Source organism: Bombyx mandarina, chromosome 12 (assembly GCF_030267445.1).
Source record: "Bombyx mandarina strain Sakado chromosome 12, ASM3026744v2".
Classification (NCBI taxonomy): Eukaryota; Metazoa; Arthropoda; class Insecta; order Lepidoptera; family Bombycidae; genus Bombyx; species Bombyx mandarina.
In genome coordinates, this window is record NC_143219.1 from 11,586,628 (window position 1) to 11,611,559 (window position 24,932).

Consider the following 24,932-nt stretch of genomic DNA (forward strand, 5'->3'; position numbering starts at 1 on the left):
AAAATGTTTTATCAAATGACTTGATTATTTATTTTCGAGTTATTTTTTACGGTTTTATTTTTTATTAAAAATTAATTTGACTAAATCTCGTTTGTGTCGCGACAAGTTACTTTCGTTACGCGATTTTTTTGAAAACGTGACCTATTTTAATGATGTCTTTTACCTGAACTCGCGAAGAAATGGAAAACGACCCAAATAACAATGTAAGTTTTATTGTCCTGAAGGGAATTGAGAATCAAAACAGTTGCAAGCTCAGTGCTGAATAAATAGATACGAATAAACAGATTAAACCTATTCAAGGGTCACTCTGTTTTCTTTAGTGTTTTATTATTATATTGTTAAATTGTTGTCGGTTGGATTTGACCCGTGTTTATCAACAATAACAACAACAGGTTGTTCGAAACATTGACTACTACGTCTACATTCTGATTATTTTATATAAAGAGTTTTTATAAAGATGTAGGTTTTTAAAAAATGAATTCAATAAATTATTTAGTACAAAACACTTAAAAGTCTAAGAGCTGGTACTGATCAGGAATTGGTATAAGAATCGTGTATTTTGTTTTATTACTCGTCAGACCTTCATCGTAGATTTATCTGACTATTGCTTGGCGTAGCCGAGCAGACAAGCTCACGATTCATTTGATGTTAAGACTTCAAGGGAGTTTATAGACCACACAGTGAATCCTGCTTCCCACTATAAGACATGAGCTTGAAGCATCAATTGATTGAAATTTATGGTATTTCTGCTTTTCAAAAAGAAATAATTGCTGTACGAAAACAAGATTAGCAGGTTATATAAATATAATATGTACAAGCAATTATTTTCTTTATAGCAATTACAATCGGAATCAGAATAGACCTTTAGTTCGCTGTATAGACGAAACTACAAAGAATGTGTTTTCGTTGAAGGTGAATTTTTATCGATTTAAAAGTCATAATGTTATATAAACAAAGTTCTCTTATAATGTTACTGAACCGCGCTATTTAATAATAAAGACGGTAAAATTTTCCATGCCTCTCTTCAAATGAGGATTGTGGAAAGTACTCGGCAGAAGGCAGCGACTTGGCTATGCCACGGGCATTACTGATGTCCATGAACGATAGTAACCACTCATCATCAAGTGGGCCTTATGTGTGTTTGCCTACAGGAGAAAAAGTAAACTGATTGATGCCTCATTGAAGTGTATTGATGGTACAATAAAAGTATATTTTCTATTTTATCATCTAATATGGTGGATAGCTACCCACAGACACAGGCCACTGAGTTTCTCGCCGGATCTTCTCAGTGGTTCGCATTTCCGATCCGGTGGTAGATTCTGCGAAGCACGGCTCTTGCTAGGGCCACTGTTAGCATCTCTCCGGTTTGAGGCCCGCAAGCTCACCTACGTTTTAGGGCGAAGCTGAAATAGCCTCTTAAGGTTATCAGCATAGGTAGGACAAAAACAAAAGTTGACCGCTTTACTTCAACAATTATATTTCCTAACATCACAGCGTAACATAATGCAAACGACGAATATAGTTTTTAATTTTTTAATATTGTAATAAGTACCAATAATGTGGGAGATCCAGGATAAGAGCATGAGATAAACTTTATTAGGGAATTGTGAGAGTGGCTCTAACGATCGTAATACTGGCGATGAGCACGTTATTGGTTACGATGATGATAACGGTGCACTGGCAACAGCAGACGGCGGGTCGGGAAACCGGTCGGTGCATGTCGGTGGCAGCGATGCAGGCGCTCCATCGACTGCGCGAGTGTCGTCTGCTATGCGATGCTATTGTGCGCGCTGACGATGGCGCTTCCTTCCCCGTGCACCGCGCTATACTCTCAGCCTGCAGCCCATACTTCCTGTAAGTCTTTTTAAAGTGAAACTTTTATTACATTGTCTCAAACTTTTTCGTCTGTGTGTTGCATGTCGCGTGACGGTCGGCCGCGGAGTAGGAATAAAGTCAAAGGCGCTCGTCAGAGCAGCCAAGGTCAATATGGCGGCGCCTATAGTTCGTAGCAGCTGACCGTGTAGTTTATTTTTGTTTATTTTTGTCAGTGTTTAAATGTTCTTTGTCAGAGCTATATGTCTATAATATGAAAAAAAGTTTCACTTTTACCGTGGTTTCATAAAACCACACAATCCTTTTTTTAATTGCATTGATTGGTGGACGAGCTCACGGCCCACCAGAGCCCGTAGACATCTACAACGCAAATGCCGCCAGCCACCTTGAGATATGAGTTCTAAGGTCTCAGTACAGTTACAACGGCTACCCTTCAAACCGAAACGCATTACTGCTTCACGGCAAAAATAGGCAGGGTGGCGGTACCTGCCCTTGCGGACTCACAAGACGACTTCCCACCAGTAGGACCTGTATTTATCTGTAGAGAGAAAGAAAACTCGTAATAACGAGAAATTCAATATTATCAACATAATCTGTTAAAAATATAGTAAAAAAAATCACTGAAAGTTTGGTGTAATTCGATTCTGGAAAATTTAAATGTAAATTATGCGATTTCGTCATTTAGTTTCAGCTTAGCTATTTCTTTCAATTACATTATTTCGTCCTGTAGAAATAGACAATTTCAAGTACTAGCATGCGTAAACTTAGATACGTCGTTCTAAAATATTCACTTACCACTAGGGCACTGTTCACAACAACTCTTCATTCTCGAGAGCAAAGCGACGTATTGATATCCGGGGTGCGTTCTGAGATATTACTGCTGTTGATTGAGTACGCCTACCTCCGCCGTATCGATGTGACGGATACCAATGTACATGAGCTCCTAATGACAGCCGATTATCTTGCTTTCCTTGGCGTGCTCCAGCTTTGTTGCGACCATCTCAGAAGTTCATTGAACCCAAAAAACTGTCTTGGGATTATGACTTTTGCAAGGTAAACAATCACAATCAAATATGATTACTTTACCTTTTTTTATTGCTGACACGGATTAACGACCTCACTGCTCACCTACACAACGGCACCTATTACAACAGCAACATAGACACATCTCATTGAGTTTGGCACCGGAACTTCTCGGTGAATCGCGATACCGATTCGGTGATAGATTCTGCAATGCTTGTTAGGGCTGGTGTTAGCAAATTCTCTTAGGTTGACCCCGCGAGCTCACCTACCCGTTCAGGCGTAGCTGGGATAGCCCTTCAAACTGGAACGCATCAGTATTTAGTGGCAGAAACTGGTGATGAGAATGGTGATGCCTAACCTTGGGAGCTCACGAAGCGTTCCACCACCCGTAAATCTCAACAGTTAGTTCCTGTACAATATTTGGAAACCGATAAAATTATTGACCCGTTGTAAATAAAATTGTAAATTGTGTATTAAGCTACCGTTGCATATTTACATTTAAAATGAATATTTCAGGCGTGTTTTCTGTTACAAACTCGAAGCGGATGCACGAAGGTATTTATTGCGTTACTTTGTAACAGTCGCAACACAGAGCGACGAATTCCTTCACTTGCCACTGGACGAACTTAATTCTATTATACTGGAGGACGAATTAAACGTTAAAAGTGAGGAAGCAGTTTGGGAATCCGTTTTGCGTTGGGTTAATTACGATCCAGACGGTCGATGGCAGCACACGGTAAAATTAATGGGCAGCATTCGACTGGGATTACTCGACACGCAAGTGAGGTTACAAACATTTAAAATCCGGCCTCATCGTTTGAAGCCAGTTATAAACATTGTCTCTGGTTTCAGTTCTTCCTAGAGAATGTTAAAGATCATCCATACGTTGCCGGGAATGAAGGATCTAGGCCAGTTATAATAGAGACGCTGAAGTTCTTGTACGATTTGGAAATGATTGCTCAGAGAGATGGAGAAGTTGCCACACCAGAAATAGCCCGACCAAGAGTGCCGCATGAGGTATACTTCTTACATATATGAAAGAAAAAAGATGTGTGGTGTCGTGGGACACCGGGTAGGAACGAAGTTCTTTATTATAAAAATATTAATTTTAAGTCCTATTCGAGGTATAAAGAAAACAAACCTGGAGGTTTCGCAACAACCCACGGTCATTTGGGTAACGTGCGAATTTATTTTGGTACACTTCTTTGACGGTTGTTTGCATAAGAGTTAGTGTATTGCGCAAACGAACGCTCAGAGATCGTGATCAATGACTGATAAAAATATGTTATTTTTTGTAGGTTATTACATGTTAAGTCGTACACTGTGTGCATTACTAATAAAAATCTTACGTTACGGACTTTTTTTCCCGGATAGGGCCCGCATCGTCCCATAAGGAACTTCGTTCCAAAACAAGATCGACTTTATTTCATTTAGTTCAAATTAATTAAATGCAGGTCTTGTTTGCCATTGGAGGATGGAGTGGTGGGTCTCCGACTGCTTTCATCGAAACCTACGATACAAGAGCTGATCGCTGGATCAAAGTCGAAGAAGTGGACCCGGCTGGTCCACGAGCCTACCACGGAACAGCAGTCTTAGGATCTTGCATATACGTTATCGGCGGTTTTGACGGCATGGACTATTTCAACTCGTGTCGCTGTTTTGATGCCGTCACAAAAATATGGCGCGAGGTAAGTCCTTCGCAAATAAATGTAATTTTTCGAAATAATAACACGTTTATCTTAAATAAATAATTATTTAGTAGTGTTCATGTAATTAGTAGCCTTATCCTACTTTAAAATATCGACACAAATCAAGACTTTTGTGATAATAGGTTGCACCCATGAACGCAAGGCGTTGTTACGTGTCTGTTGCTGTCGTTGGTGAGACAATCTATGCAATGGGCGGTTACGATGGCCACCACAGACAGAACACGGCCGAAAAGTTTAATCATCGAACAAATCAATGGTCGCTGGTGGCACCGATGAATGCACAACGTTCCGATGCAAGCGCCGCCTCTCTTGACAGTAAGTTTTTATACAAATACTTTATTTGGTTTGTTTGTATTCGAATACGTAATTTTTTTTGTTGCTTAGATGGGTGGACGAGCTCACAGCCCACCTGGTGTTAAGTGGTTACTGGAGCCCATAGACATCTACAACGTAAATGCGCCACCCACCTTAAGATATAAGTTCTAAGGTCTCAGTATGGTTACAACGGCTGCCCCACCCTCCAAACCGAAACGCATTACTGCTTCACGGCAGAAATAAGCAGGGTAGTGGTATCTACCTGTGCGGACTCACAAGAGGTCCTACCACCAGTAAAAAAGATTCTGATCAGTTTTCAATTTATGGGTTGCTTGATCTTCTATCTACAAGGTTCTTTAAGGGTCTTTAAGGTTTACACTTGTTTATTATTTCAATTCTGATAAACTTTTTAATAAATTTAGTTTGACGAGTTATCGGTCCTCCATATGCCGTACCTGTGTGTTTGTATTTAAGATTCAGAATGATTCCGTAAATCGAGAGACCTGAAGCATTTTTATTTGATTAGCTTTGAGCATGAAACCTATTTAATTTTCAAGTTCTAATATTTAACATAGCCGACTTAAACTAATAGGTGTATCTTATATATATATAAATGAATTGCTGTTCGTTAGTCTCGTTAAAACTCGAGAACGGCTGGACCGATTTGGCTAATTTTGGTCTTGAATTATTTGTGGAGGTCCAGGGAAGGTTTAAAAGGTGAGAAAATATAAAAAAGCTCGGAATTATATAAAAAGAAACAATTTTGTTTTTTCTTTGATGTGTCCCCCGTCGGACAGATTCCTTTTGTTTAAGTTTATTTTATACAAAAGTTTCGGTCTTTTATTTATCGATTGAAGCACTACGAAGTCTGCCGGGTCAGCTAGTAAAAAATAAAGAATAAAAAAATAAAATTTAACATAGCACTTCTCTTAAACTAGACAAGATATACATAACCGGTGGCTTCAATGGTCAGGAATGCATGAACAGCGTCGAAATGTACGATCCAGAAGCGAACCAATGGACGAATTTGACCCCGATGAGGTCGCGCCGCTCCGGCGTGTCCTGCATCGCTTACCACAACAAGGTATTTAGGTATATTCATTGCGTTTTTTATATTAAATTAAAACATATTTATTTTTTATTTTCTATTATTTTAATCGAGTAGCAGTATTTTTTATTGAGAAAAAAGAACGGCATTATCGCTATAATGCCGCTCTTTTCTTCTTTCTCTCAGGCAGCCCTCTGCCTGACTATTTTTGATAGCTTTTAATCATTAAGTTATTTGCTCAATCATAATTATAATGAAAGAGGTTTAGAGATTTTTTACTGGTAGTAGGTTAGATTATTTACCCTGACTATTTCCGCCGTGAAGCAGTAATGCCTTCACCCATCAAGGCAACAACAAAAAAAATAATTAGAATGCTTATTTCAAAATAAAATCTTCAAACAGCCGCCTAATTTAAATGTTTATTTTTATTACCGAAACTTTTACAGGCAAATAGCAGCACGCATTCCTATTTACCATTGTTATTAGATTCATTCGCGAGCAGCTGCTCTTGAGTTGTTAGGTCTCCTTTGGAGGCGCTCGAGCAGTTATTAGCAAATTTCATCCCTCCTGTCTGATCCTTTGTTCGCCCACCTGTCCTAGTGAAACTGGAAATTCCTGCGGGCTACCAGTAATTCTTCCTTAACAAAAGAAAAATGTTATGACAGCGGAAACGGGTGACATAACGGCGAAAAAACAATTGACGTTCTATTCCCCGACCACTACTACTATTTTTGAAACGGGTAGTCAACCTAATAAACATTATTCTATCACATTCACAATAAATAATTCGAATACCTAAATTTTTTTTTATTGCTTAGATGGGAGGACGTGCACAGAGCCCACCTGGTGTTAAGTGGTTACTGGAGCCCATAGACATCCACAACGTAAATGCGCCACCCACCTTGAGATATAAGTTCTAAGGTCTCAGTATAGTTATAACGGCTGCCCCATCCTTCAAACCAAAACGCATTACTGCTTCACGGCAGAAATAGGCAGGGTGGTGGTACCCACCCGCGCGGACTCACAAGAGGTCCTACCACCAGTAATTACGCAAATTATAATTTTGCGGGTTTCATTTTTATTACACGATGTTATTCGTTCACCGTGGAAATCAATCGTGAACATTTGTTGAGTACGTTATTTCATTAGAAAAATTGGTACCCGCCTGAGATTCGAACACCGGTGCATCGCTCAACACGAATGCACTGGACGTCTTATCCGTTAGGCCACGAAGACTTCAAATTTTTCTACATACATTCTACGTTCTTCAAACTACATTGACCATTAATATAATTTGTGAGTTTATAATTATTATGGGAGAAATCGTAATTTCTGTTTGGGTTATCTATCAATGTAGACTGAATTTTATTATGTTAAGAATGTTCGAATACGAATCATTTTCAAGTAAATTCTTATATCTTTAAACGCGCAACTCTTATATATAAATAATCTTAATCTCGGAAACGGCTCCAACGATTTTCATAAAATTATAGTATACAGGGGATTTCGGGGGCGATAAATCGATCTAGCTACGATTTAATTTCAGAAAGTGTTGTTTTATTCGTGTTTTCAATAATCAACTTTATCGATAATCAACTTAAACATAAACTTTTTTTTATTGAATGAAAATAACAAAATGTATAATATAATATCCATATGTAATTCGTATTTAAATATAATTTCTAAAAAACACAATTTAAAAAAAAAACATTCCGTGCTAAGCTCGGTCATCCTCTAGTGATCATTAAACTTACACTAGTCTTATCTCAAAAAAGTGTAGGAATTATACTGCTCGTTGAAACGTATTAATTAAACAGATATCTTCAATGGCCTCATGATTGTTTTAATTTGAATTAGTAATTTACAATGAAAATTACAACCTAATTTAAAAGTATTGTAGTTTTAAATAGATCGATCGGTTTTTGTTTAACTTGAAATGGTATTTAAAACGAAATTAGTGTTGACATAAAGCTTTCATTTTCTCCAGTCATAGCTGATTTTAGGGATTGGACAATACCAGCTACTCCCATTTGACTCCATACAGAAAAGAACCGTTCGGATTGTCGATAGTCCCATTCTCACGGATCGTTTGAAACCTCTGCGTCTGCAGAGGGACTTCGGTTCCCTCTGTATTTTGTACTGTATGTTCCAAGGGGAGGGCTCTGAGGAATTGTTTGAGATGATACCATTATCTCGTTTTTACCATCGCACCGCCCGCTCTCAGAGAGAGTTCATCTATACTACCTAGAGTCACTGCATTCATCCATTGTGCGTTTTCAGAGATCTTTTTTGCCACGTACCATCAGGGTTGTATGATCGTCTGCCTATACGACAATAAAATAGTACATTGTGCACATACTATTTTTTCTCCTACCAGGCCGAAAGTTCGTGAAGTACCGAGCCGGGGTCCAGGGGCGAAGCCCTGGCCGGGGGTAGGCCGGGAGTACTCATAAAAACAACAATTTAACTGTTTTTTAATAAACTACTACTAATTGAATAAGAACTGTCTGATGAACTCATCTTTGTTTAATACTTCACTATTAAATTTTATTGCCTTTTGTTTATTTCACTTTTACACTAAACACAATATTGCAAATTACCCGAGCACAACAATGGCGGAGAATTTTAGGTGCGTGAGGGCACACGTAGACACCAACGCAAATGCGCACTTGTACCCGGGAGAAAAATTTACACTTTCTTCCCTGTACAGCGGGAGGAAAAGTTATACTTTATTCCCTATACAGCGGGACGAAAACCGAACTTACGGCGTCGGTAGGAGAAAATAGTACATTGTGTACATTTCCCGCGGTGCACTAATTATTTTTTTTTCGCGCGTAGTTGTCGGAGTTGAACCGACCTCCTCCTGTCGCTCAACAACCCACGTCCGAGCCTCGCGAGAGACAGTACTCATGAAAAGGCAAAAGGGGAGAGGGAAGCGCTTATTGGGGAGCACATCTCTCCCATCACCCGTAGGAATGTATCTACCGTGTTACGGGAGGGTTGCATGTACATGGTTTTAATCAAACGCGTTTTCTTTGTAGGTCTACGTCATTGGTGGCTTCAACGGTATCTCGAGGATGTGCAGCGGCGAGGTGTACGACCCGACGACGAACACGTGGGCGCCCGTGCCGGACATGTACAATCCCCGCAGCAACTTCGCCATCGAGGTCATTGACGACATGATCTTTGCGATCGGCGGCTTCAACGGAGTCACCACTATATACCACGTCGAGTGCTACGACGAGAAGACCAACGAGTGGTGAGTCAATATTTCATAAATGATTTCTCGTTTATAGAAACTCGCCGTTCGTGAGACAGTTTTGGAACGAAGTTCCTTATGGGACGATGCGGAGGGGTACCCTAACCGGGAATAAATGTCCGTAACGTAAGATTTTTATTAGTAATGCACACAGTGTACGACTTAACTTTGTAATAACGTACAAATTAGTAATGCACACAGTGTACGGCTTAACTTTGTAATAACGTACAAAAAATTACATATTTTTTTATCATTCATTGACCACGATCTCAGAGCGTTTGTTTGCGCAATACACTAACTCTTATGCAAACAACCCTGAATGAAGTGTACCACAATAAGTTCGCCGTGGGTTAATGCGAAGCCTTCAGTTTTATTTTCTTTATACCTCGAATAGAACTTAAAATTAATATTTTTATAATAAGGAACTTCGTTCTTATCTGGTGTCATCACACATCTTTTTAGCAGACGAAGGAATGTTTATAGCGGAATATTGAAGGAGCAGAAAATGAACGTACACCACTAGCAAAACGTAATCGACTCTGTTATTTGACACAAAAAAAACAATGAGCAACATTCTATAGAGAGCATTCTTAATTCATAAATATATTTCATGTTACATAATCATAATTTGTTACACAAAATATTGGTTTCCGAAAAACAATGAAACAATGTATAAGCCACTATGCCTTGAATAGATTTAGAAATCTTCGTAGTCTAAGAGATAAGACGCCCGATGCGTTTGTATCTAGCGATTCGACTGTGCCGATGTTCGAATCCTGCAGGTAGGTATCAATTTTCCTAATGAAATACGTACTGATTGACTTCAACGATAAAGGACGAATGTCGTTTAAACAAGATCAAACCCGTAAAAAAATTAATTTGCGTTTTAACTCGTGGTAGGACTTGTGAGTCCGCACGGGTAGGCACTAACACCTTACCTATTTCGGCCGTGATGAAGTAAAGCAGTAATGCCTTTGAGTTTGAAGGATGGGGCAGTTGTACTGTAAAATTTGAGACTTAGAACTTATGTTTCAAGGTGGATGTTGGAATTTACGCGGTTGTTGTCTATGGGCTCCGGTGACCACTTAAACACAAGGTGGCCATTAGTTCTTCCATCTAACTTAGCACAAAAAAAACCTCGCGCTAAAGTCACAAGCGAATTAATTATATGTATTGAATGAACGATTCTGTTTTGTATATAAATTAATACATTAAAAAGGCAAAAGATATACTCACCTAGAACACAGTGTCATATAAAAATTTATTAGACTATAAGGAAACATTTAATGCGCCTTCCGTGTGCTTAGTGCGAGTTTTTTAACGTTCTCGATAGCGTAAAAGTTAGCTCATATTTGTATGGAATGGGATCGTTTGCGTACGTTTGCCGTCAGGGGCGCTGTTCCAACTGCATACAAAATGGGGCTAACTTTTACGCTATCGATTACGTTAAAAACTCGCACTAAGCACACTGAACGAGACAATTAAGTTTACGTTTACATCTAGTAAAAGATATAAAATTTGATATGATTACATTCATTCATAATCTTAGGTATGAAGCGACTGATATGAACATATATCGTTCGGCGTTATCGGCATGTGTGATCATGGGCCTTCCCAACGTGTACGATTACATACATAAGCATCGAGAGCGACTCATGGAGGAGAAGCGACAGAAGATCCTGCTGTCGGAGACGGCTCGTCAAGGACAACACAGACCCACGCTACCTGACGTAAGTTTCATTATTTATATTCATTCGAAAGGCAAAGGAAACCTTCAATGATTGTTAAAAATACTACGTCTATTCAGGATATAATTTAAAAAGATAATATTATTACATTTATAGTATTAACTATAAATGTAATCTTCTTCTATCTATCTATATATATAAAAATGAATTGCTGTTCGTTAGTCTCCCTAAAACTCGAGAACGGCTGGACCGATTTGGCTAATTTTGGTCTTGAATTATTTGTAGAAGTCCAGAGAAGGTTTAAAAGGTAGATAAATATCAAAATTCCTTTTGTTTGTTTTAAGTTTATTTTATACAAAAGTTTAGGTCTTTTATTTATCGATTGAGGCACTACGAAGTCTGCCGGGTCAGCTAGTAATATTATATATTAACATACTTCTAGTATTAACTCGGTCACATATATAATAGAGATCGGATCGATGGTACGGGCTTAAGACAAGTGATCATCGATAGCAAGATACACTTTTTATTAGTATTTATATTAAATTATAGATATTATATGATATATTGCACATGCATGGATATTAGGTTATAGATGTAAGACTATTTATTGAATTGTTTTCTATATAACTAAAATGAACAAATCGCAATCAAGAATAAATCAAATTTATATTATTTATATGTACTTTAAAAAAAACGTCACTAGAGAAGTTAAATTTTGGCGAATTTAACAAATCGTAAATCGTTTCTATAATATCTAGAATTCGCGAAAATAGATGAACTTACTAAAATCGGTCACTCTCTACAAACTTCGTCTTGAATTAAGACATCACGTTGAGACAATCAGAACTTATCTAGGGGTTATCAATATGTTTCGTTGTTTCAGTAAATTAGTCTGTTTAGTTTTATGTGTGGTCAACTAAGAAATAGCGTTTAATAACTTTTATTCCACTAATAGCATAATATTTCGTACAACGCATTAAATATATTATTGAAGAGAAAATTATGTTTAGATAAGACAATTACTTGTTTTCATCAACAATACAATCATAATATTTCATTTTATATTTAAATTCTTTTTATGCAAATAACCTATGTGAACTTTTTGACGAGTGTCCGTGGATTTCTTTTAAACTAGGCATGATTGAATATGGCTCTTAAATTTTTATGCTTCCTTCTGCTGTACTCGTTGATGATACAATCCAACTATCTACTCTATATATCTACTGTTTTAAATAGTACGACCAATATGTTGTGTACGGTTAGCTAATTTAAAAAAAACATCAAATAACTAATCAATTTTAACTAGGTCAGCATTGAAATAAAATTGAATGTCCGATATTTGCGCGCTAAAAAAATCGATTAAATAATAATTAGCGATTACTGCCAAAAACATGTTTTTTTTTTTATTGGCCTCTACGAACAGAAGTAACTGGGGTTACGGACGTCATAATACAACTGAGACTACGATTTTATACCTCAAGCAGATGGCTGAAAACGTGATTATTTTTACAGACTCTGGTAGCCGTATGTGTGGGTCTTTAGTTAGTTAATCTAACTACGCAATAAAGATAAAAAAAATATGCTAATCAATATCTAGTACAAAAAAGCGATTGCGATCGAATGCTGACAGCTGAAGTGGGAAATGAATAGAGTCAAATACGCACGTTTAGGCAAAGAAATGATTGCTTTTTAATGTTTTTAATGTAAGTTGTAGTCGTTGATGATGCAGCTTTTGGCTGCAACTTGGCCATGCTCCTGACATTGCTAACGTCCATGAGTGATGATGATCATTCACCACTAAACGGGCCGTATGCTCGCTCGTCTGCCTATTAAGGCAATGAAAAAAAAAACTAAATATATATTTTTTGTTTCACTTCGCTGTCTTCGCTTCGCTTCATTCTTTGTATGAACGTGACCTGAATATAACTAGTATTGCTATGTATTTTTATTAAATTTTATTGTTAAACATTCATAAATCTATACTATTTACGGATGTTCCGTTATAACTACTGAACCATGCATGCATCCGATTGACTTGAAACTTGGTATCCATGTAGAAAATACATGTACTTAATGGATAGGCTAATATTTATGTGAGTGTTGGACTCCCTACACCAGTTGCGGGGGCGTTAATGATGAGAACCTTTTTGGGAGTGAGAAATAATAATGTTAATTTTAAATGCCCAGCGAAGCGGACGGATACAGCTTTTTTTTTTTTTTTTTTTTTTCCCACAGGAGAAAATCGCCGGATCCCCACCCGCGCGGCTGGTGGGAGTTGTATGTGGGAGTTGAACCTCACTAAAAACTCCTGCCGCTCACAACCGGCGCCCTACCTCGGACCGGGCCGGAGCCCAGTCGGGGTCATTGAAACGGCGGGACAGGGTTGACGCAGAGCACATTACATCCATCCCACCGTCCCACGGACGCCGGACCGGTGGCCGCCAGAGACACGACCACCGGTTCCCTCGTTCAGCGGGCCAAAAGCCCGCTTTGATGGCGCCGCGTTACACCTTCCCCCAGAGCGGTCAGGGGAACGCGGTCTACCATCACCCGGCTTCCTATTGCGGGTGGGCGTGCAAAGCACGCCACCCCACGTCTGAGTCTCTCCCCGCACAAAACGGGTGGGACCCCTAGCTCTTAGGGGGCCAGGTCACGGATACGACCCCGGTCCTGACCCCCTGCTCGGCGGCGGCGGGTTTCTGCGTAGTGAGGAGAGCTTTCCCTCACTCGCCCCGCCGCCTCCTTCTGCGAGATGGTGCACTCGCAGAAGTCGAGCATAGCCTTCCATGACTCATCGCTGCCAAGCATCGACGCCACGACGCCAGGCAGCGACAAGTCAGGTCCTATCTTTGCGACCAGGACACGGCGCTGCACCTCCCAAGCGGGGCAGACAGCGAGCGTATGCTCCGCCGTGTCCAGGTCGTGTCCACAATGGTGACACCTCGTCGTCGGCTCAGCCCCTATCCGGCGCAGGTACTTCCCGAAGCATCCGTGCCCGGTCAGCACCTGCACCAGACGAAAGGTGAGACGTCCCTCGCCACGATTCACCCAGTCATCAAAGACCGGGTAAACCGCCTCGACCGTCCGTAGCCCCCACGTGGGGTTGGCCAATCGCCTCGACGGACGGATACAGCTAGTTTTATTTATAAAATGGCATTTTGATGCCTATATGCCAGTAGCCACGAGGAGTTATTCTGGCTTCGAGTTTAAGAGCGATTATGGGTAAAAGGAATTATTGAAAAGCACGATCGCCAAACGACTGATATCATCTAGAACCGCTGCGTTCATCGACAGTGTGTTTCCAGAGATATTTTTTGGCACATACTATCCGGCTATGGAATGAGCTCCTCTCAACGGTGTTTCCCGAGCGCTGTGACATGTTCTTCTTTAAAAGAGGCTTGTGTAGAATATTAAGCGGTAGGCAGCGGCTTGGCTCTGCCCCTGACATTGCTGAGGTCCATGGGCGACGGTAGCCACTCACCATCAGGTGGGCCGTATGCTCGTCTGCCTACAAGGGCAATAAAAAAAACCGGTAAGAACGACGGTTTCGCAATAGAAAACACAAGATATTTTCATAAAATCGACGTTTGTACCAGGTCCATCTCATAGAAGACAACGATGATATGCTTGAACAGCTTGGCTTGATGGAGAACCAGGATGCAAACAACGATGCGCCTCCTCCCCCTCCGCCCCCATTTCCCCCGCAGCCCATGGAACAAGAATAATAAATAAATAAACCTATGGTAAGACTGCTTTTTTATCGTCGTGGATGAGCGAACTAGCGCTCAGCCCACCTAGAATGTTACGGAACCTATTATCATCATAATGCCGTCACCCACCTTGACATAGGAGGTCGAAGATTCTATTGTACTACAAAACATTTGGTAGGCAGCGGCTTGGCTCTGCCCCTGACATTGCTGAAGTCCATGGGCCACGGTAACCACTCACCATCAGGTGGGCCGTATGCTCGTCTGCCTACAAGGGCAATAAAAAAATAAAAAAAAAACGACTGTCTTACCGATCAAACTGGAATGCAGGGTTGCTTCGAAATATTTAGGTGAGATGGTTCCTCCTTGGCTCATCCTTGCATCCTGATGTTCTTAATACCAATTAGGCCTGTCTATAGAGGTCAAGAAAACTAAAACTTATTTTAGGGAACAACCGTATAAAGCATACCATAGAGTGCATAACCAAAATTTTAGTTTAGTTTGGTTTAGATTCGATTGGAGTAATTATGTGAATTGGTCGCACACATTTACAATAAAATCAAACCTCGTTAATAATAAAAACTTAGCACATTATTTTAGGAAGTTATTGTTTTAATACATGAAAACTTTTTTTTTTCCATTTTTTATTGCTTATGTCGGTGGACGAGCTCACGGCCCACCTGGTGTTAAGCGGTTACCAGAGTCCATATAAATCTACAACGTAAATCCACCATCTACCTTGAGATATAAGTTCTATCAGTATAGTTACAACGGCTGCTCATACAGAGGTCCTACCACCAGTAATTACGCAAATTATAATTTTGCGGGTTTGATTTTTACTACACGACGCTATTCCTTTGCCGTGGAAGTCAGTCGTGAACATTTGTTAAGTACGTATTTCACTAGAAAAGTTGGTACTCGCCAGCGGGATTCGAACACCGGTGCATCGCTAGATACGAATGCACCGGACGTCTTATCCTTTAGGCCACGACGACACTTTGCTGTACACTGTACCTTCGGTCGTGTAAGCGTTTTCGTCTAATAATATAAATATTAGCACTTATCATGGCTAAGTTCAAGGTGTGCGAACTTTTGTAATCGCACGCAACACTTCACGTGTTTGTGTCACGGGATATTTACCAGCCTATAATATTATAATAAGGTCACGGCGAATTCGCCGACAAAGGTAGCTTTATTAATTTGCAATAAACTATTACAATTACAATACGAACCAGTATTCCGACTAAGGTAGCTTTACTAGTCACCAACTGGTGGTAGGACCTCTTGTGAGTCCGCGCAGGGTGGTACCACCACCCTTTTTTTTTTTTTTGGTCAGGAGGAAATCGCCGGGCTTCCGCCCTTTTCTGGGAATACTGGGCGGGGTATGTCAGAGTCGAACTGACTAAAACCTCCTGTCGCTCAACAACCAACGTCCAAACCTCGCATGAGACAGAACTCATGACAAGGCAAAGGGGGGAAAGTGAAGCGTTTAGTGCGGAGCACATCTCTCCCATCACCCTCCCCCTCGGGACGCCGGACTGGCGGTCGTCGGCGCCACGACCACCAGCCCTCTCGGTCGGCAGACTGTCCGAAGCCCGCCTAGATGGCGCCGGTTAGAGTGGGTTACCCTACGGAATACCCCGCTGGGCCAGAACCAGCGTGGGTCGAGGATAGCCGGCCTTCCATCACCCGGATGCTCTTGCGTAAAACGCGTGCAGAGCAGCTTGCACGTCGTCTTCTTAGGCCCCCCTCGCCGGTCCCCAGACCGACATGTGAGGGGGACCCTTTTTTTTATGATTGAAACATTACTGGTGGCCCGGAGGCCTTTCCAGCTTCACCAGGACAGGTGGGCGAGCAAAGGCTCAGCCAGGAGGGGTGGGATTTGCTAACAACTGCCCGAGCGCCTCCGAAGGAGACCTAACAACTCAAGAGCAATTGCTTCGCGAATGAATCTACTACCGGATCGGAATCGCGACCCACTGAGAAGATCCGGCGAGAAACTCAGCGGGCTGATGCATGGGTTAGGTTGCACGTCGACCTCTTTGTCGAGTTCGACGAGTACGGTTACCGGGGTTCCTCAGCCTGCTCCTAGTGTTAGAGCTGAAGGTATCTAATGCAAGAGTTATTGGATCTGATGGATCCGTAAGGACGTGTCTAGGGCGACGACGGTGACTTGCTCCTGCGTGATCAGGATTCGGGGAGTAATCAGCGGCGGCAACGATAAGGCGATTATCATGACGCATAGCCTTATCGAAGTAACGTTCCGACACTAACTTCATGTGTTTGCGGATCGATTCGAGGCCCAGATCGTCGTGTAGGTCGACGTTCCTCACGAACCACGGAGCCCCGACGGCTAACCTGCAAAAGCGGGATTGTAGGGATTGGAGGGTGTCTATGTGTGTGCGGGCCGCGTGAGCGAACACTACACTCGCGTAAGTCATGACGGGCCTTGTGCAAGTTTTGTAAAGTGTCACCTTGTTCCGAAGGGACATTTTACTCCGCTTACAGATCATGGGATAGAGTCTACCGAGAATAAATGCGACACGGTCACGGACTGTTTTTATATGCGGGCGGAATGTCATGGATGCATCCAGGGTGACTCCCAGGTACTTGACCTTCCTGGTCCAGGGTATAGGTTGGCCGAAGAGGGTGATCGGGGGTGTGATATTTCTCCTCCTAATGCGGGAGGAAATAAGCGGAGAGTTTCCCCTTTGAAATAACACTGCTGTGCTTTTCGCTGGGTTGATGTCTATGCGCCATTTTCGGAACCACTGTCCGAGGGTTAACGCTGCACTCTGGAGCTTACTCGCGATTAGGGACTTGTTTCTACTTGAGTAGTAAACGGTTGTGTCGTCAGCGAATAAGGCTAGCTGGGTCGGCGGCGACCGGGGAATATCATTGACAAATAAACTAAATAGGAGCGGAGAAAGAACGGAGCCTTGCGGGACTCCAGCCGTGAGTGGTTTCGGGGAGGAGCGGGTTCCCTCTACTCGATATCGAAAAGAGCGGTTAGACAAGAAGTCCCGTATGATGAGCACGAGACTGTCCGGTACGCCCATGTTGAAAAGTTTGAAAATCAAACCGTTGTGCCAGACTTTGTCGAACGCTTTTGCGACGTCGAAGAAGAGGGCTCCCGTGTAAATCGGTTTTGGTCGGTTAAGTCCCACGAGAATGTGCTGCGTGAGGCGGTGCACCTGTTGTACGCATGAGTGATTTGCACGGAATCCGAATTGTTCATCGATAAGAATGCCCTTTGATGAGACGAAGTCTCTGAGGCGTTTGTAGAGCAGACGCTCATACAGTTTGCCCAGAGACATGAGGAGGCTAATCGGGCGGTAGGGGGACCCGAAACACTTAGAGGGCCAGGGCTTGGGCGAGATCCACCTTCCTGGCCCCCGCTCGACGGCAGCGGGATTGTGCGTCTCTCACGCGCCCCACCGCCTCCTTCTGCGAGATGGTGCACTCGCAGAAGTCGAGCATCGCCTTCCACGACTCGTCGTCGCCAAGCATCGATGCCACAACACTCGGCAACGACAAGTCGGTTCCTATTTTTGCGACGAGGACACGGCGCCACCCCTCCTATGCGGGGCAGGCGACGAGCGTATGCTCTGCCGTGTCCAAGTCGCAACCACAATGGTGGCACTCTGCCGTCAGCTCGGCTGTGATCCGGTGCAGGAACTCACCGAAACAACCATGCCCAGTGAGCACCTGCGTGAGCCGGAAAGTGAGGCGTCCTCTGTCACGATTCACCCAATCCACAAGGACCGGGCGAATCGCCTTGACGGTCCGTACCACCACCCTGCCTATTTCTGCCGTGAAGCAGTGATGCGTTTCGGTTTGAAGGGTGGGGCAGCCGTTGGAACTATACTGAGACCTTAGAATTTATATCTCAAGGTGGGTGGCGCGTTTACGTTGTGGATGTCTATGGGCTCCAGTAACCACTTAGCACCAGGTGGGCTGTGAGCTCGTCCACCCATCTAAGCAATAAAAAAAAACTGCAATCTCTATAGAGTGCGGTATTATTGGTTATCGATTTTCATTTGACCTCACAAACGTCTATGGATAGATGTCAGTTTACGATTGCGTTTAGAAGATGCTAATTGTTGATAACTATGAGCTTAAAGTTAGCAGCCATATGTATGTGTGTATCATTTAAGGCATCTCCATTAATCTTATGATTTTAAATTGATCTAGAACTGGAAGCTTTGCAAAACGCAACATCAAGATCCGATTTACCTCCGGATATCCAGCAATGTGTTCGTTTCTACTCAGGACCATGGTAATAATCCTCGTATTGTTTCCTCATTATGACCGATTAGTTATTAGTTTAATAGCCAAAGTCATTTAGAAATTCAGAAGAATATTTGTTTGTAACAAAATAAATAGGCAATTTAAAACAAAGTGAATTTTACAAACTTGGGCAATCCCAAGTTCTAAGATTTCCGTGGATCGCAGACTTGACTAAAAAAATTTGTATCGACGCTTGAAAGGCAAACGTGACTAAGCGACCATGCGTGAACTTTAGAGTAAAACACCCAGTAGTCAGCCTTTTAGTGGGATTTTTAACTTGATTCACCTGTATTTTTAAAAATATAGGACTTTAAATGAAAAAAATTATATTTTAACGAATCTAGCTGAAGGATTGAAATGATTTTAATAGACCTAGAAATAATTTTTTTTTTGCGCATCGAATATGGTTATTGCCTATCATTTATATGTACAGTGCAGTTATTGTCGCTTAGTCACGTTTGCCTTTCAAGCGTCGATATGGTCTTTAATTTAAACTATTCCCGATGGTTTTAATATTTTTTGTACTTTAATACTAAAGAGCGAAGTGAGACCATGAGATCAATATTTTAAACGTGTTTTAATTGTGTAAATTGAAGTAAATATACAAGATGCTACAAATAGAGAAAATCAACGTATTGTTTGTAATTTATGTGAGATAGAGTAATAATAATTATTGTAGGTCCTCACTTACTACCTTTGATCTCACTGCTAAGTACGAGCATAAAGTATGGTACAGGCGGGCGATGCTAGTCCCGAAAGCTAGTTTATTTATAAATAAAAACACAAAAAATATCATTGTTAATTGAACTATGAATATGAATCTTTTTTATAGCTTAGATGGGTGGACGAACTCACAGCCCACCTGGTGTTAAGTGGTTACTGGAAGCCCATAGACATCTACAACGTAAATGCGCCACCCACCTTGAGATATAAGTTCTAAAGGTCTCAGTATAGTTACAACGGCTACCCCACCCTTCAAACCGAAACGCATTACTGCTTCACGGCAGAAATAGGCAGGGCGGTGGTACCTACCCGTGCGGACTCACAAGAGGTCCTACCAATCTAGTAAATTGGTCGCTCGTTCATTCAACACAGTTGCAAAAATCACAACACGACACAATCGTGTCGACGTTAGTGTCGTGAATCGTGATAATATTATTACGGTGATAGTAATAAACTAAAGATAAGCTGTTTTACAAAATGTATTTAGAAATTTCCAGAAAGAAATAGTAGCTTTTCTATATTTTGCAAAACGTATGAAGATCGTATGTCTTGTTAATTTAATAGTCTAGTTGTATTTTTTTTTATTAGATAGGTGGACAAACTCACGGCCCAGCCGTTTTTAAGTGGTTACCAGACTCCATAGACACTTTAACTGCTTTGCGATATCATATCGAAATTTTAATTGTAATTTAACCACGTATCTGGAGTATCCGCATAAGTGGAGTTTCTGCTTGTGCGCGTGACGCCCTGCCAATTAACAGAATGGATGTATTCGATGACAGTTACACAATCCATGGCGTCTACGAGTCCTCCCCGCGATGTCCACGCGAGCTGTATTTAGGGAAATGGAATAAATGATTAGGTACACAGAACATGTTTAAAAGTAGTATCGGGTGGTTCGTTATCTCAGTCCGTCTAATACAAAATAAGTTCCCGGGCACAGGTTCCCAAATTTACAATAAAATAATCGTAGACTTCGGGGGAAGTTCTAAATACTCTGTCCCGTTTCTATTGTTTCCCCATTACGTCCTCCTATTAATATGTGTTACATTACGAGTTAGCACGAGCGGGGCCAACAGTCCAGCTCCTTTCTGTCGTGAAGCAGCTACATATGCAGTTCAGTTTGGAGGGACAACTGTGATATTTATGTGGAGCGTGGAATGGAACGTTATTCCTGCATTCAAGTCTCGCGGGTCGTGAACTGATACGCCTCCCTCAGTTAAATATAAATAATATAAAGTTAAAAATAAAGATACATAATATAACTGAATGTAATTGTATCATTCAGTAATTTTGTTCTTTGCATAATTCTTATAAGGGTCGTAAGGTTGTCAGCTATCCGGTCGGACGAACCTATAGATAATGTTTTTGTAGTTCGCGAACTTTTCACAAACTAATAATACATACATATAATTGGAATCTACTGGACATTTAAATTGTTTAGTTTAAAATGTGAATGATAAAAAAATTGTCGACGTTAAATATAGATAAAGATTTTTCCTATCAGTACTCCGTTAAAAGCAGTGTCGCTATCGCTCTTAAAACAATCTTTGCCCACACTTTTGGTCCACGGGGAAAAATGCTTAGTATTAAACGTTGCAAAAAAAACTTTGAAATAAGACTAAATTTTCCAATGAGTTGAGGTACATCCAATTTATTATATAATATCTTCAATTCCATACAGAAAGAGTACTAAGACTACACTTTAAATATCGGAAATTTTATCCGTAATCTAAGAAGATAGCCTTTTGATAATTTTTAGTGTTTCAATGGTGCAATGAAGTACATAAAATAAATATACGATTTATAATAAATTACAAATCTGATGTGTACATACATACCTACATTAGATCTATCTTCTAGTTAACCTTATTGTTCAAGCGCTGATCAAAATGTGATATCAACTTTTATAATGTAAAATAGATTATGATAAGATTTTCGTACACCGGTTTGGGTTGTGGTGAAATATAGTGCTCACTCACGCGGCCCGCATGCACATAAACTCCCTCCAGGTCATACAATCCAATTTCCGCAGGATAACTATAGGAGCACTGTGTTACGTGAGGAATGTCGACCTTCACAACGATTTAAATTTAGAACCGATACGTAAGTATCTTAAGGTAGCGTCAGAAAGCTACTTCGACAAAGCGGCACAACACGATAATCCTCTTATCGTGGCCGCCGCTAATTACTTATTGAAGGCAGGCGAAGAGACAACGAAAAATCGCCGTCACCCGCAAGATGTCTTGTCGGATCCTCTGGATCCACTTTCCGTGCTTTTAGGTCCCTCAAGCACCGGTTACCGTGCTTGTAGATCTCGTCGAATACGACGAAGGGTTCGACAAGCGAACTAACCCATAGACATAACCCACTGAGTTTCTAATCAGGTCTTCTCAGGAGGTCGTGATTCCGATCCGGTGGTAGATTCTGCGAAGCACTGCTCTTGCTACGGCTAATGCTAGCGAGCTAGCGAGCTCTCTCAGGCTGAGCCCATGAACTCACCTACCTGGGCATAGCTGGAATAACCCCTTAGGCTACTAGCGAATAGGTAGGGGGGAAAAATAGGCCAAAAAGTCCCTTAGCCGCGCTTTACGATATCCACGCGAAGAAATGGGTCGGTCCGATAATTCTATGCCGGGAATCGCATGGTTTCTTTTATCATTTATCTATAAAATAATCCTCATTATTCTCAAAATTACTTATATAACTGAGGTATGACTGGATTAACAAGAAATAAATTTACAACGATACAAAAAGAAAGCTTTAATAAGTATTTATATATTTTTATGTCCAACGAAAGCTTCGTATATTTGTCCCGTCTGTCTGTGCTGTGTTATTTATTATTGATCTAAACGAATGGTTGATGTTTGATTTGGTTTGGTTGGTCATGATTCACCTGGTGTTAAAAGGTTACTAAAGCATTTAAAAGTCACTACGAAAAGGCGTCCTACCTTCAGATCTAAGTTGTACCGGAAAGCTTGAACATTTTTGCGGCAGAAGTACGCTATATTGTGATATCCTACTATCATAAAAAATAAATTTGCACTCCACACCCTTAGAAATAGAGGAATTAGATGTATTGAGTGAAGCGGCGCAAAATACTATGAAAAAATCTGCGACTACAAAAACTGTGAAGTGTCGAAATTTCAAAAATAACAAACGTGAGAATGAACCGTAAAACTATTGTTGAATTAAGTACATATTTGTACATAATAATTATGATTCATAACTTTCATTTCATTCCAGGTAAACAATATCCAGTTCCAAAATGTGTTGTACGAGTACTGTGGTTTAATGTTAGGACAGCGAATGTTCCGGGTTATTAGATTATAATCATGATGAACAAAACAGTTAATAAAATTATAACAGTCATTTATTTGTAAATCTATTTTACTCTAGTTTTTGGCATTTGTATTTATAACGAATATTCTTAATGTCAGTTATCTTGTACTTTTGGAGTCATTTATAAATTGTACAAAAAATTGTTCTGATAATTATACGATACATAAAAATCACTGGTGTTTTGTTTTCTTATCGACGCTATAATAAAATAATTAATAAATATTTTTTTTACATAATCATTTAAAAACCTTCAACTTGAGATTACACTTGGCCTCCAGTGGAAACATGTAATAGTTTGGGTACCTATTGGTGAACATACCCAGGATCAAAACAAATTCACATTTACGTTGACGGGGTTGCAATTAGATTTCAATTTTTAAATGTCAAATCGTAAATCGGGACTTTCGTGGTGCCGCACTGCGTCGCTGATAACGGCCGCCTGTGCCAGCGTTTTGACTGCGGAGCCCGATGAGCAATGCTGCCAGGCTTGCTCGGTCCACGCCACTGCGGTGAAGCACGCGCCGTTGCTGATGAAAGCTCGCAGCGTCACAGCAACCACGCCTCGGGTCATGCACCGCCATCCGTCGGAACGGATCGATTTCACGAAACAGTCCCAAGCACCAGAGTATTTGCCAATAGCGTCGCCTTGCAAACGTGATTTTACGACGTCTATCGGATACAAGATCACCCAGGAAAGTGCCCCCGCCACCCCGCCCGCTGTGAACACTCTAGATACCGATTTATCACCTCTCGTCATAAACTCGTATGAGGTAAAATAAATCGCAAACGCTGGGCTGTCACGTGCCACCGTTATTCCAAGTCCCCGAAAAAGAGCTTTAAATCCTCCGATCTTTACTATATGTCTCGCTCCAGCCCAGGCTCCATTGGGCATACCCTCGCCGGCACTGGCAAGCTGCTGCCGAGTTTTAATAAGTTCTACAGGTGCACAAGCTAGACTTTGGAGAGCGCCCGCTGCTGCTCCCGCCATGGCATGGGTCTTTAATGAATCTGGTTCCGATAGAGCCCTTCTGGTGTTTCCGTATGCACCAAAAACAATTGCGTTAACAGCTGCTATGCCACCTAGTGGAGCCCATACACCACGATATATGTTGCTGATCGTACCGCCCCTGAGAAGAGATTTTGCACATTGTAAAGGGCTGCCTCTACCCGACTGTATGTGTACTTTCAGGGTGTCTAAGGGATGGCCGGCTACGATTCCCGCACAACCTGGAAATATTTTGGTTGTGTAGTTGTTGTATGTATTTCTATAAAAATATTTTGCTCAAAATTAAAATTGCATAACAATCAAAATTGGTTTGACATTATTATTTATATCTCACCTCCAATACATCCAGCAACGAAATCTAGTGCCATTTTAAGTGCAGCTGTTTTCAATCGATGGTGCCTAAAAATAAATTATTTTTATTATTAATATTAATAATCAAGTACTTAAATAAATAAATTATAATGATTGATTACAATTGCATAGCGAACCATCATGCGTCCATCTCGTGTTACATTGCGCGAAGACACACAATATCGATATCTATAGCACAGATATGTGACTATTTACTTGAACTTTGTCAATTTGACCGGATCGCGTAGCTCTATGATTTCAATCAAAACAAAATGCACTCACCGTTTCGTAATTCAAATCAGGTAGTCGTAGTGGGAGTTGACGTTGTCTCCACTTGATGTGATGCCAATGAACATATTGGAGTCGAGAGCGTCGGCGTCCGGGGTCCGGCGACGGTCCAGCCTTCTGAGCGAATGTGTCTCGTATGAGAGCTGGATCGCCGGCCGAAACGCTCTACCGACCATCAGCTTGTGATACTTGGACAACCTTATCACTCGGGGTCACCGCCCTTATCTCCGGGGCAACATACGTCTTTAAACAAAATATATTTATCTACCTACCACCTTCATCATTAATGTTCACAGCTAATGATACAGCTAAGAAAGTACATACGACATGATTAAAAATAATAATAT

General features: G+C 41.1%; 2 protein-coding genes across 7 annotated transcripts; one reads left to right on the forward strand and one right to left on the reverse strand.

Moving 5' to 3' along the window:
• The first annotated feature begins 1,621 nt into the window (after positions 1–1,621).
• On the forward strand, positions 1,622–23,110 carry klhl10 (kelch-like protein 10). Of its 3 annotated transcripts, XM_089731999.1 has the most exons (12): positions 1,622–1,854; positions 2,635–2,886; positions 3,373–3,637; positions 3,709–3,873; positions 4,311–4,544; positions 4,688–4,880; positions 5,819–5,964; positions 8,970–9,187; positions 10,737–10,917; positions 14,475–14,621; positions 18,780–18,864; positions 22,845–23,110. In XM_089731999.1, the coding sequence occupies exons 1-10, from the start codon at positions 1,640–1,642 to the stop codon at positions 14,601–14,603; spliced, it is 1,998 nt and encodes a 665-aa protein (XP_089588125.1). In that variant the 5' UTR covers positions 1,622–1,639; the 3' UTR covers positions 14,604–14,621; positions 18,780–18,864; positions 22,845–23,110. The 3 variants fall into 3 exon arrangements, with proteins under 3 accessions (XP_089588125.1, XP_028034338.2, XP_089588124.1); XM_028178537.2 differs by lacking the exon at positions 18,780–18,864 and having other exon boundaries at positions 1,697–1,854; XM_089731998.1 differs by lacking the exons at positions 14,475–14,621; positions 18,780–18,864 and having other exon boundaries at positions 1,697–1,854.
• On the reverse strand, positions 22,954–24,787 carry LOC114246135 (mitochondrial basic amino acids transporter). Of its 4 annotated transcripts, none has more exons than XM_089732001.1 (3): positions 24,580–24,787; positions 24,281–24,345; positions 22,954–24,067 (listed from the first exon to the last, which is right to left on the reverse strand). In XM_089732001.1, the coding sequence occupies exons 2-3, from the start codon at positions 24,289–24,291 to the stop codon at positions 23,317–23,319; spliced, it is 762 nt and encodes a 253-aa protein (XP_089588127.1). In that variant the 5' UTR covers positions 24,292–24,345; positions 24,580–24,787; the 3' UTR covers positions 22,954–23,316. The 4 variants fall into 4 exon arrangements, with proteins under 4 accessions (XP_089588127.1, XP_028034346.1, XP_089588126.1 ...); XM_028178545.2 differs by having other exon boundaries at positions 22,954–24,167; positions 24,580–24,786; XM_089732000.1 differs by lacking the exon at positions 24,580–24,787 and adding an exon at positions 24,420–24,548 and having other exon boundaries at positions 22,954–24,167.
• Between the last annotated feature and the right edge of the window lie 145 nt (positions 24,788–24,932).